We start from the raw sequence: 13,930 nt of genomic DNA on the forward strand, positions 1-13,930 counted from the left end.
ATTTTGGGAATGTTTCAATTGCAAAATATATACGGCTATTTGTTGAAAATTTGATTTTCAAGTGAGTTGCAAGACATGCACTATATCAGATCAATTTTCAGGGAAGGATTATTTAGAGAGGGAAGAAGCTTTGCAGTGGTCAAAGCCGTATCCAGAGGGAGGGGGTTTGACCCCTCCCCAAAATGTTTGTGCGACTTGTAAAAAACGTAGCAAAAATGAATATAAAAAAGTTTGGTGCGTCTTTTATAGCCTTTTGTACTGTGTTTTTTATTATTGTTATTATATATCATTCAATTTTAGAAAAGGACACTACATGTTTCGTGAAAAAAATAGGAACTTATGATTAATTTGGGACCTAAATGAAATATAGTGACGCAGATTAGACCAATCGATGAATAGTCGCATCATACCTTTTTAAACACTATAACCAAGCTGGCTTGGATAATTTGCAAGGAATTCTCTGGTATGGTTGTTAAAAAGCTGTTTTACGGCACACCATAAATTTTGGAGGAAAACAGAAAAACTGAAAATTAAATTTCAGATTTTTTTTTTTTTTTACTGTCATTGATGACTAATTGTTTGAATCAGGAAGTTTTTAATGCTTCCACGATAAGAAGTTAAAACCTCTTAGATACTAAGTTTCAGTTTTCGACTATTTATGTCGAAACGTCTAAGTACCCTAGAAACTAAATTGAATAGGGGTACATATTCACGATACGATGGGGGGAGGGGGCTGGAATTTGTTTTTCTTTTTGAACATAAAGCTTAAAAAAAAAGTATTATTGAAAATGTCATAAAAAAAAAGTCGGCTTCTTTTTAATTCAGAAGGTAGGAATTGACGTTCCGATGTTCTTCTCCCCATTGACGCCCCAGAAATTGGATACGTAAAAATTTGGCAATCAATCAAAGGACCTGTGGCTGTGGGAGTCTAACTAAGTGAGCTACAGACTTGTTAGTTGTATACAAGTTTTACGTAATACGTTTAAATTGCCACAACCATCATTTGTGAGGAGTTGGAAATAGTAAAGAGAAGCTTAAGATGGCCGAGAATTTAATGTTAGAGGCTTGGGAGGCAACCGCCAGAAGTACATACTGCTAAGCAGCACATCCAGTGGAGCAGCAGACCTAGGAAGCAGCAAGCGATGAGACGGAAACCCATGCAGTGGCGTCGTTTGGGGTGGCATGGGGGGGCTGTTGCCCCCCCCCCCCCCCCAAAAAAATGGAAAAAAGCTTTTATATACCCCATGCCCCTTGACTCTCTGGATGTGGAACTTTTTTGCCCCCTCAATAAAATGCTAGAGCTACGCCCCTGAACCCATTTATTGGTTTAACCGAAATTGAGTGAACAAATTTGTCTCCTTTCTATCCCAACTAAAACAATTAGCACTAAAGACAGGGATGGGTTCAATGACCCTTAGTAAATAAAACACCCCTCCACCTATAAAAACTATCAAAAATGAGTCTATAGTTAAGTACTGATAGAAGAAGGTGACTTGGTCTCTCTGGATCTTGTCTGACCAGCTGCCCCCATAAGAAAAAGCGGTACTTACGTATTATCCCAACCACACTCAAGAAGTGAAGTTAGGTTAATCATAATGATATATACCAAATTATGATGAAAATATATTACTTTATTTACAAAATTATAGAAACCACAACAGAGGATTATGGAAAGCAGGCAGCCGAGAACGCACTATATTAAAGCATAGCCATACCAACTCTAAATATTAAATATTTAACTAAAATATAACTGCATAATAGTTACTATTTTTATTTACAAAACTTAGAACGAACTATATCTGTCTAGTTTTTTCTCAGCTCCTGTGCAGTCGCTTCTCCTATAGAAAGTTATCCTAAAGTATATTTCAAGTTGTTCAGAAAAATTTTAAAAACATTTTTGGCTTCTTAGAAGCTATTTTTATCTATTTATTTTTTTCTTATATATGTTATTTTATTGGAGTCTATTTAATTTAGTTTTTGCGTTCTATAGTTTTTAGTTTATTTTTAGTTTATTTTTCTCCTTTTACTCTTGTCTCTGTGAGTAAGTGATTCTTATTATTTTTGCTCTGAGTAAGTGATTCTTATTATTTTTGCTCTGAGTAAGTGATTCTTATTATTTTTGCTCTGAGTAAGTGATTCGTTTGTCTTCACCCCTTCTTCAAAGGCCAATGAGCCTTTGGGGGAATAGTAAAGTGTAATATCGTATGTGTATTTCATGATGAATAAATCTTATCTCAATGTCCTTTAAAATTTAAAATCCTTGAAGAACCAAGGACACCAGAGCAAAAATAGTTTTTGCCCCCTAAACCCAACTCAAGTCTATTCAAACCTGAAAACCGCTAAATTTTTTTTTTTTTTACTTGCTTTTGGTTATTTCATAATTGTGAATTTTTTAAGGCAGTACTCCCAATAAACAGTGAAATTAAATAAGGAAAGCTAAACAGTTAAATTTGACAACGCTTTTCCCAGGGGCTGTCAATTGGAGGTAGAATGAAGTGCATATTCCCCTAGATTTTTTTTGCCCTCTGCGCCAATATTTTGAAAAACAGCTTTTTATTGAAACACGCCATATTTTGGCATTTTCCTTGAAAACATTTTAAAAAAAAAACTTGCCTTCCTCTAGATTTTGAGAAACATATTTTGCCTCTCTCCTAAATTTCGTGAATCGGCCCAGGGGCGGATCTAGAGTAAAATCTTGGGCGAGGCCCAATGTGACAAGGACGCCAATGAGCAAAATCTTTTTTTTTGGGGGGGGGGGAATTTGGCAAAGGTGCCAATAATTGGCCAAATTGACAAATGTATTCTAAAAAAGTTAAAAAAAAACAAGGAGTGAGGGCGCCAGAAAAAATCTTAAGGGGCAGCCCCCCCTCCGTTCCCCTGGATCCACCACTGAATTGACCCCACTGGTTTTTCTTCCGTAAAAACTTAAACATTAAAGACAATCTGTTGATTCTCTGACCTGTTACTGTTGCTACATCTTTATAAACTACACAATACTCACCTGTTACACCTGTTAGTGTTGCTACATCTTCATAACTTTATAAACCACACAGTATGTTGATTCTCAAAGACAACTTCAACTTCAAAGGAAAGTTACACCTTCCTAACCTGTTACTACACCTGCTACTGTTGCTACATGTTGATAAACCACATAGAATGTTGATTCTCAAAGACAACTTCAACTTCAAAGGAAAGCTACACCTTCCTAACCTGTTACTACACCTCTTACTGTTGCTACATCTTCATAACTTCATAAGATAGATAGATAGATAGGTTTATTTTTCATATATCAGTAAAATAATTACACAACAATCTGCAAATCCCCACAAAGGCTCCATGGCCTGTAGGAGGGGGATTATGAAAATATCACATTAACATTAAACATTTAAACGCTTAAAATTTAAACAATATAGGCATAACATTAATATTTAAACATATAATATTAAAAAAAAAAAAAAAAAAAAAAAAAAAAAAAAAAAAAAAGGACGGTTCACAAAAAAAAATTTATAAAAAAACTTTGAATAAAAACATAAAAAAAAAAAAAAAAACAAAAAAAAAAAAAAAAAAAAAAAAAAAACTATTGGCAGCAGGCAAGAGTATAGAAAATTAATCACATCAAAAAAAAAATTTTTTTACTAGTCTTTTGAAGGTGCCAAACGAGTGGCATTCTCGAGCAGAATCGGGAAGGATGTTCCATGTCAAATGACACGCAACAAGAGGATTAAAATCGGATCTTATTGTTGGTGTATGGGGAATTTGGATATTTAGAGAACTACAGAGTTGATAATTTGACCGATCAGATACAAAAGAAAACGTAAACCTAAGGGTCCTAGGAATATCACCATGGAGCTGAAGAAAAGCGAAAGAGGCACAGGAAAGAATATAAAGTTTTTTAATATCAAGTAACGGTTTAGTTGCCGAACGATTTACATCCTGGATAAGATTTAGAGCTTTATCACAAATATTCGAAAGCGGTTTGAGGAAAGAAGGGAAAGTAGACATCCATATGACTGAACAATAGGAAACATAAGAATGAATTAAGCTATGAAATAGGATTCTTAGAATTGGTCCTGGAAAGATATGCTTTAGTTTTCTTAGAATACCAAGGTTTCTGCATACCTTCATTTTAATCAAATCAATATGGTGTTTGATCACACAGTATGTTGATTCTCAAAGACAACTTCAACTTTAAGGAAAGCTACATCTTCCTACCCTGTTACTAGACCTGCTACTGTTGCTACATATTCATAAACCACACAGTATGTTGATTCTCAAAGACAACTTCAACTTCAAAGGAAAGCTACACCTTCCTAACATGTACTACACCTGTTACTGTTGCTACATCTTCATAACTTCATAAACCAAACAGTATGATGATTCCCTAAGACAACGACCTTCAAAGAAAAGCTACACCTTCTTAAGCTGTTTTATGAAACACATAATTAACCTAAATTTGCAATTTTTTTTTCATTTACGTTCATTTTGGTTTTTGGTTTTTTTAGCACCCGCTACTACCAAAAACTGTATAAGGAGGTATTCATAAATATCTCCGTGTAATTCATAAATAACTCCGTATAATTCATAAACATCTCCGTAATTCATAAAATATAACAAAAAATTGAATTTCTGATTTTTCCTCACTTTAAAGTATAGATAGGATTTTATTATTTTTTACTAAACCATTTAAATAATAAACTCCATTTTCGTTGTGCATCGTCCTTTAATATACCCTTTCGAAAATTTCGTAAAGCACTTATGTAAATTTAGAACATAGCTTGCATAAATAAAGACCAAAAAAGAACAAAAAAAAATCCTGGCTTCGATCCGAACGAAAGTGAATATAACTATCATTGATGGATCTGGTTTAATGGGCACTGTCTGTCACTATCTGTCACCTTGACATAGTGATTTAATCATTGATGGATCAATGTAGTGATGGATAGTGATGGATGGAATTGTGATTTAATCATTGTGATTTAATCATTGATGGATCAATGTAGTGATGGATAGTGATGGATGGAATTGATGGATAGTGATTTATAACTATCATTGATGGATCTGGTTTAATGGGCACTGTCTGTCACTATCTGTCACCTTGACATAGTGATTTAATCATTGATGGATCAATGTAGTGATGGATAGTGATGGATGGAATTGTGATTTAATCATTGTGATTTAATCATTGATGGATCAATGTAGTGATGGATATTGATGGATGGAATTGATGGATAGTGATTTATAACTATCATTGATGGATCTGGTTTAATGGGCACTGTCTGTCACTATCTGTCACCTTGACATAGTGATTAAATCATTGATGGATCAATGTAGTGATGGATAGTGATTGATAGAAGTGTGATTTAATCATTGTGATTTAATCATTGATGGATCAATGTAGTGATGGATAGTGATGGCTAGAATTGTGTTTTAATCATTGATGGATCAATGTAGTGATGGATAGTGATGGATGGAATTGATGGATAGTGATTTATAACTATCATTGATGGATCTGGTTTAATGGGCACTGTCTGTCACTATCTGTCACCTTGACATAGTGATTTAATCATTGATGGATCAATGTAGTGATGGATAGTGATGGATAGAATTGTGATTTAATCATTGTGATTTAATAATTGATGGATCAATGTAGTGATGGATAGTGATGGATAGAATTGTGATTTAATCATTGATGGATCAATGTAGTGATGGATAGTGATGGATGGAATTGATGGATAGTGATTTATAACTATCATTGATGGATCTGGTTTAATGGGCACTGTCTGTCACTATCTGTCACCTTGACATAGTGATTTAATACTTAATTTACTTTCTTAGAAGCAGGCATACCATGTGCTTCTTTTCGGCGAAATAAATGGAAGAAAAAATTCACCAACGACACCGGTTAACAAACACAAAATACTTTATTATAACTATTCTGAAACTTGGGCACCTTGGATGACCGAGGAGAATTTACTAGATGTTTCATAGAGGAATTGTCCTGGGTTCTACCCGCTTTCTAGGGCTATAATGAGAAAAAGGTTGGGATAGATAGGATCATTTGTGGATGAAGGATGACAGATTGCCAAAGTTTGTCATTATTGGTCAACCATCTACGGCCAAACAAAAAGAAGGTAATCCTCGATTAAGGTGGGAAGAGGCCGTAAGGAAGGATTTAAAGGAAATTGGAAATTTTTTGGAGGATATAAAGAGAGAGGCTTTGAATAAATTGGGATGGAGGAGGAGCAACAGCTATGTTGGCCTCAGGCGGCTTGGTGTTGCAGTGAGTTGTTAGTAATAGTACTATTAATCTATGCTAGTTTTAAATTAGCCTTTTAGATTTTGTGCGGAACAAGCATGGACGCAATAGGAAACCTTGGATAGGGGAAGGGGCTAAAATAAGTAACGACAAAGACCTGCCTTTCATTCATATAAAGAACAGAAGTCCCATATTTTGCGAAGGCAGGGATCAGAACAAATATCTTGGTTGTTCATTCAACAGCCATACTGAGCGAGGACTGAAAACTAAATACAATTTTACAAAAGCACAAAAACCGAAAATAGCATTCTACTTAATTTCTTGTTCTTTGTATATGGAAGTTGTAGTTTTCCAGGTCAATCTCTAAATCACACGCGGATGAAAAAACGTAAAAATAGAACAAATAGACTTTGGAAACTACGGGAAAAGACGTGAACTGGTACGTACTTGAGCTCAGGTTTGCCCCAAATCATTACAAAAAAATAATTTCTTCAAAATTCTGCATTCTTTTTCGATGAAGCACACATCGTAATCAGAAGTAGGCTACTTCAAAAGGTGTTTTGTGCCACTTTTTGTCAAAGAAGGATTTGCAACCTAATCTATTAAACAAAATACGCTCGATTTACTCTCATTCGTGTTCCTATTTCTTGTTTCAATCTCGAGATAATTAAGAATTTTGTTTTTATAAAAAGTAGAAATAGATGGAATTTTTAGCATTCGACTTTAAAATTGTATTCGTCATATCTTGAAGGCTAGAAAAACTTCAATTGTACAAAAAAATTATTTGTCATTTAGCTTACAGTCGAAGAGCTCAAATTGCTCTGACATCGCTTTGTGTTTCTACTTCATAAAAAAAAAATTAAATCATCAACTATTCTCCTATTCACGTCAGCTTATCAAAAAAGGTATTCCGAAACATTTAAAATGTTTGCGGGTAAAAGCAATAAATTGAAAAATTTACTATTAAATGATAATTTTCGAATTGTATTATTAAAATTGTTAATAAATAAATATTTTGCATAATACAGTGTAACTAGATTACATTTTTAAAATTATTTCTAAGATAACAAAAAAAAAGTCACAATAAACCGTTTGTACAACTTCATGAGATAAAAAGAAATAATCCAAGTTTATGTATTTAATTTTAAATTGGAAATATATAGCTAAAATGTATAATTTTTGAAATGCTGAATTGACCAAAGATTGACACCCTGATCTTCATCAATAAGCACAAGACGAGGGTTGCCTCTCGAGTAAAATTAATTGTTCTAAACGCATTAAGAGAGTTTTTACTCTTCGATAAAATGATTAATGTGCCACCTAGTGGCGTCAATTGGGGAAGGACAGGGGGGGCAAAATATTGATGCCTCCTCCTAGATTCTGTATTAACACTGTTTTTATATTATCATGTATAACACTGTTTTTATATTATCATTTTTTCTTTTTCTTTTTTAATTGAAAAACAGCATAATCCCCCCCCCCCCGATTTTGAAACACACACCGGCGCCACGGGTACCGCCCATAGTTGAATTTAAAAACATACACGAGGCAAGAATGGTATAAGCAGTGTTGTGGGGTAAAGCTAAAACAAAAAGTGTTGCAATATCCGGGGAGCGGGATTAGAGCCTTGGTAAGATTTACGGGTCAGCACGACCGCAATCAAAATATTAAATGCTTAAATTTAAAGTCTATATATTTTTGGTTTTACTGGAAGGGGTTTCTTGTGTTAATTTTTTTTTTTTTTTAAATAAAGTTTTTCTGAGCCATTCATTACTCTGAAATGAATGGAAATTTCAAAAAAGATAATTTCTTGTGTAGGTACGATAAATGGTATTGAAAAATAAGTTTGTTTTCATTTCAAAAATTTTGGGAAGAATTAACTGAATTATACAGAACTGTTTTCATGTGTCTTTCTTCCTATTTGGATGCACATTCGTACGTATGGAGAGGACATTACGGTGAAATTATCAAGTAAATAATTTGAATAAGTAAGTATAACAATAAGAAATCCTTCTTTTAATATACAACTTTGAGGGGTTCAAGAACCACATGTCTTCACTTCTCCGATCAATAAGGTGTAAGGGGTTGGGATCATGGGCGTAATTTTCTATGGGGCAGAGGGGGCAACTTCCTCTCCCAGTCCTCAGTTTTCCTCAAGACCCCAGTTTGTCCTCCCCCCTCCCAGCTGAAATTATTTTCTCCGAAAATGTTGTCAAAACTCAGATAAGCCTGCACAATTCAAGCATCCACTGCAACAGGTCAGTTTTCTTCAGAATATCTTTACCTTTTTTATTTCTATACGGCTAGTTTTTCAGTTTTCTCTGTCATTTTCGCTTGATTTGGAAAAATTGGCTCCAGCTTTGACCCCCCCCCCACAGGATTTTGACAAAATTACGCTATTCGTTGGGGTATGGGTTTAGTGATCTACTCAGAATGTTGTTGCAAACCATTAGCTGGATGACCTCTATTCTCTTTTGAATCAAAATGATTGACAGAATACCTTCCTTGGAAATGCTTTAAAAGATGAGTGCACCACATTTACAAAAACAGTGTAATTATCTGAAGATGATCGTATAAAAGGGAGAAAACCATGATTGAAAAAAAAACACCCAAGCAGGAATCGACCGCAGTAATTTGAAGTCGAAGGCTGTATTAACAGAACCACCCCTCTAACAATCTAATTTGATATATTAGTGTTTTTACCTTAATTGCGTAGCTTATAAAGAGAAAATAGACGAGAAACACACCAGAGGTGTTCTTGCAAACCTCCAGTTAAGGGTTTTGGACCATAATTACTACAATGATGATATCGTTTTATGCTTCCGAGCTTTTCTACTTAAGAAGTGACATCAAAAGTATTGTTTTTAGAGCTATATTGCACTTACGGATGGTAGAATTGAGAAAGATCACGTAGATATGACCAATAGCTTTGAAATGAGCCATTAGACGCCACTCTAAAAAGTTCTGGTAGCCCACTAGCTCCAGCTTTTGAGATATGACGCCAAAACAGCACTTGAGACATGTTACTAAAAGTGCCGTTTTGAGTGCCATTTGGAACTTGCTGATGGTTAAATTTATGGGAAGGACGTAAATAAGAGCAACATCTTTCATATGAGCTATTAAAAATTTGTGTACATACCGGCGATACCAATACGCCAATACCAATACGCGTGATATCAATACGTTCGATGCTGATACAGTGTGCAGCCCTTTCCCCATGGACTATGAAGGATCATATCATCACCAAAACCAAAGATACTTGACCTTTGAACTTTGTTGAACAGATTTGATGTCTCAAAATTGTGATTGGATGACTTTGTGGGGAGAGGGGCCTTTAGGGAGGGGGGCTAGTTGCCCTCCAATCTTTTTGGTCGCTTAAAAAGGGCACTAGCAAATTTAATTTCCGTTCGAATGAGCTATTACGCATCTCACTATAATGTTCTGGTCACCCCATAGCCTTGCAAAAAAGAAAAACGAAAAAAAACGGTAGACAGATCAATGCTACCCATGCAAAAAAGACATTTTCCTTGTTCTTCAAGGAGGGGGGTTGTAATTTCCCACAACTACGTTTTTGACCGTGCTGATTCCAATGGTATACTTCATTTTGTATTACGCCATTTTCTAAGGGTTTCAGACTTTTTTTTAAATCATCATAAATTTAGAGCAAAATCTTGGGGGGGGAGTAATGCGACCTGGGTGCCAATAATTGAAAAAATTGACAAGTCTATTTAAAAAAGAGCAAAAATGGTTGAGGGTGCCAAAAATTCTTGGGGGGACTTGGGTCCCCCCTTGATCCTCCTTCTGCTGGATCCTCTTATACATGGTTTCCGACCATACTAACTCCAATGGTGCACTTTTAATTTGATCTGATGCCATTTTTTATGGGGGTCTTGGACAAATTTGTTTTCAAATATAAGGAAACCATAGAAAACGTTGGAAATATCGGAAAACCATGATTTAAAAAAAGCACCGGCTACTAATATTCCCGGTCTCAATACCTGCCTAATATCAAAAAGGTCATTTAGTCACTTAAGAAGGGCACTAGCAAATTTAAGGGGAGACAATAGAATCGGCCAATGTGCAAATGTGTATATAATTTAATATATATAATAATTTATTATATAATATTTTATTTAATATATATAATATTATAATAATTTAATACATTTATGAATGACCACAATAAAGGAAACTTATTCATTTAAAGTGATTGTAAAAAGTAAAATTTGTTTATTTGAAAGATAATTTCCCAGAATTTACTTACTTCTTGTTTTTTCATCACCGCTGTTTTAGTTTAATTAGCAGTCCAATTTGTAATTAATTGAAGTGTTTCACAGAAAAATAAATACAAAAAGACAATATAGCATTACGAATTTAGTAGCAAGAATGGTTCAAGTTATTTTAATATGAAACTATAAATAGTTTTTTTTTTATATTGAAGAAGAAAAAGAAAACTAGCTCAGGTACTTGTCTATTATAGCAACCACACTCAAGTTTTGGATCTGAGTTAAACCAGTTTCTCTGTCTGCATTCGGAAATATAGAAACCGGTTTTACTCAGATCAAGAACCAAAGTGGGGTCACTATAATAGACAAGCAATGTGCCTCAAAACAATTCTAACAAAGAAAAGATTTCATCTTGAAATGATTATAAAAAGTGAAATATTGTTTATTTGAATGTTGAGCCTCCTGATTAATCATATATTTCACTTTTCGCCTAGCAAATCAATTCAGGGTTATAGTCTACAGCTCATACAATTATCCTGAAGCACTATCTCGGGGAAAAATTGAAGTGGCGTTTTCAAGGGACGAAGAATACTCAGAAGTCTTCTATATGACTAAGTAAGTATCATCATTTATACATGAATTAATTGAAAAAAAAATTTCCACAAAATGTATTTTTCCAAAAAAAAGTAAAGAACTCCATTAAACCAAAAATGAACAAAAACAGAATCAAATAATCTACCAGGCATACAACAGCCACAAATCAGTATCAATAAATAAATAAAACTCAAAATAATCAGAAATTAATATGAGTACGGTTCTAAACCCCTATGCTTTCTAAAAGCCGAATATAATTTGTACTTTACTAAAAAGAATTCAAATGAATTTACTGAAAAAAATGTGCATTGTCAGTTTAATATACATATGCTGATATTTATTCCTTAAAATCTTAATTAATTTTTGATTTCTTAAAGTTATAAAAATGAAAACATTTGAAAGAATTTTTTCAGCAAAGTACAAATTATATACTGGCTTTTAGAAAGCATAGGGGTTTAGAACCCTACTCATATTAATTTCTGCTCGTTTTGAGTTTGACTCGGTTACTTATTTTAATTCCTGTTTGTTTTGGGTTCCATTTATTTATTGATACTGATTTGTGGTAGTTGTATGCTTGGTATATGCTTGGTATTATTTGATTCTATTTTTGTTCATTTTTGGTTTAATGGAGTTCTTTACTTTTTTTTGAAAAACTTATGTTGTGGAAAAAGTTTTTTTAATTAATTTCTATTCGTTTTATATTAACATATTCTTTTTCAGTGAAAAAGACTGAGCCTCTTCTAACGTTAAACAACCATCCCTTCCATAAAAGCATTTAATAACCCCTGGGTATAACTTACAACCCTTACCCCTAATCTCTGGGGTTTGTTTCAACCCCAAAAGCCTTGTTATATGATATTTAAACTACTTTGAATAGAATGCCTATCTCAAAATTTTATTAGATGTATTTCGGGACAATATGTTTGTGCGTGTGTGGGGGGGGGAGGGGAGGGGTAGCTTCCCTCCAATCACTTTGACTCTTAAAACAAACACTAGAGCGTCTGATTACCAATCCAATGACACCCCATGTTTATATGACGATGCTTTCTATAAAAATCATATATGCCTCCAGGGCATAAATTACAACCCTTGCCCTGAGGGCTGGGGTTTTGTTATCATCAAAGAAATGATTTCCAGACCTTTCAAATATGTTGAACAAAATGGCCATCTCTTTACTTTAGTAACTAGAACTTATGAGACTCCCACAGGCGCCATTTCAGCCAAACCTTAGGGTGGGCAAGCAATCGACATGGGCCCCGAAGCAGGCTTGTATTAAAAAAAAAAAAAAATTGCCTCTAGCTTTATCCGAAAAAAAACTGCCTTCCGTGGGAGTTACCGTAAAAATTAAGGAAATTGTCTCAATTGCTTTGCCTTTCCTTCTTTCGCTCTTATGCCATAGGTTCGGACAGGGCCGTATCCAGGATTTTTGTTCGGGGGGGGGGGGGTTACCCGATTTTTTCCCGTGGACTTGGTCTAACATCCTCGAGCAACATTACGTTAGCTCGAGACCGTTAGTCCGCCCCTTGCGAACGTGGACGCGTCCACTAGGCATACTTTCGTATCTTAAGGGGCATTTTTTTTTTTTTTTTTTTTTTTTTTTTTTTTTTTTTTTTTAGTAACGCAAAAACAAGAGAAGTATTTACATACAGTTAAATACTACAAGCTAATTTTTTTTTTTCGCAAAAAGAAGCCAAATAGTAGGCTAGAAGTAGTCTATATATTTTTTAGTTTTTTTTTTTTAGCTAAAAGTAAGGGCAAATATCTCTAAAAAAAAATCCAGGTAATGATTTTTCTCCTCTGCAAAAATGTCGATGACCTTGTCAGGGCAGATGTCATCGTCCCTATGGACTGCAAGGAGGGCTAAGCCACTCAATCGTTCTTCTCCTGTTGAATTTCTCAGCCAGGTTTCGAGCCTTCTGAGCGTTGAGAAACTTCTTTCCGGAGTAGCAGTGCTAACAGGTAACGTCCTAAGAACAGCCAGAAGAAGAAAAACATTTGGAAAAAAGCTAGCGTCGCATGCCTGAAGCGAAGACACAGCACATGTAGGCCTCTCTGATACGGGAACATTCTCCCACTTGATGCGCCATAGCTCAATTTCTTGCTTCAGACAGTCTGGCTCGGGAAGAATATCGCCATACAATTCAATCAATGACTCCAGGTTTAATGCCTTCGGATCGACAGAAACAATTTTGGCAGGAGAAAGGACGCTGAGATTTGACAGCAGTTTCTGGTGAAGCACAAATCGTTGTTTCAGCTCGGAAGTGAAGTGGTCCAGGAAAGGAATAAAGAGCGAGGCTCTATAGTGGTCGAAAAGGTCTGCATCGTCTGCATGCATACTCTGGCCACCTCTCGTCCTTGGACGAGTCATCTCCAGTCCTAAGTCACTGGCAAAACACTGAGCTTCGTCGACTTAGACGTGATAGCAGTAGCAGCAACAATTGGTCGCAACTTCTGGTGATTTTCTTGAACCTGCGCTTTCCTCGCCGCGTCTAGTTGGTGCACGATATTGTCCTGCCTTTTCCGCGAGACAGAAATGAAGTTTTCAGCCGATTCGATGCAGTTTCTATGAAAATCTGCTTTTTTGTGAGCTGTGAAGCACTCTATCGCACCCTTCCAGTTCCTGAATGGTTTGGTGACTAGATTCCCCAAGCGCTGTTGGCAGCCTTTGCCATCTGTCTCTGACGAGAACAGAACGTAAAATCTGCAAAAAGCAGCGTTCTCAGGCGGAGAGTAGGACAACCAACTGAAACGAGTGAGCCAAGCTAACTGAAACTTCAGCTTCCGTTCTTCAGATACTGGAAAAATGTAGGAGACATTTGGAGTCCAAGGGCTCTTCAGCAAACGGAGTTTAGAA

The 13,930-nt window shown here is 35.3% G+C and overlaps 1 protein-coding gene across 1 annotated transcript in view; it reads left to right on the forward strand.

The window, feature by feature from the left end:
* LOC148944792 (uncharacterized) overlaps positions 1 to 13,930 on the forward strand; it is a 180,451-nt gene that overhangs the window by 142,246 nt on the left and 24,275 nt on the right. The window contains exon 7 of the mRNA XM_089100315.1: positions 10,977 to 11,097. Within this exon, the coding sequence (XP_088956441.1) occupies positions 10,977 to 11,097 (121 nt within the window). The remainder of the gene's footprint in view (positions 1 to 10,976; positions 11,098 to 13,930) is intronic.

This window comes from Artemia sp. Qi Xiang Cuo, chromosome 14 (genome assembly GCF_049724085.1).
Source record: "Artemia sp. Qi Xiang Cuo chromosome 14, ASM4972408v1, whole genome shotgun sequence".
Lineage (NCBI taxonomy): Eukaryota > Metazoa > Arthropoda > Branchiopoda > Anostraca > Artemiidae > Artemia > Artemia sp. Qi Xiang Cuo.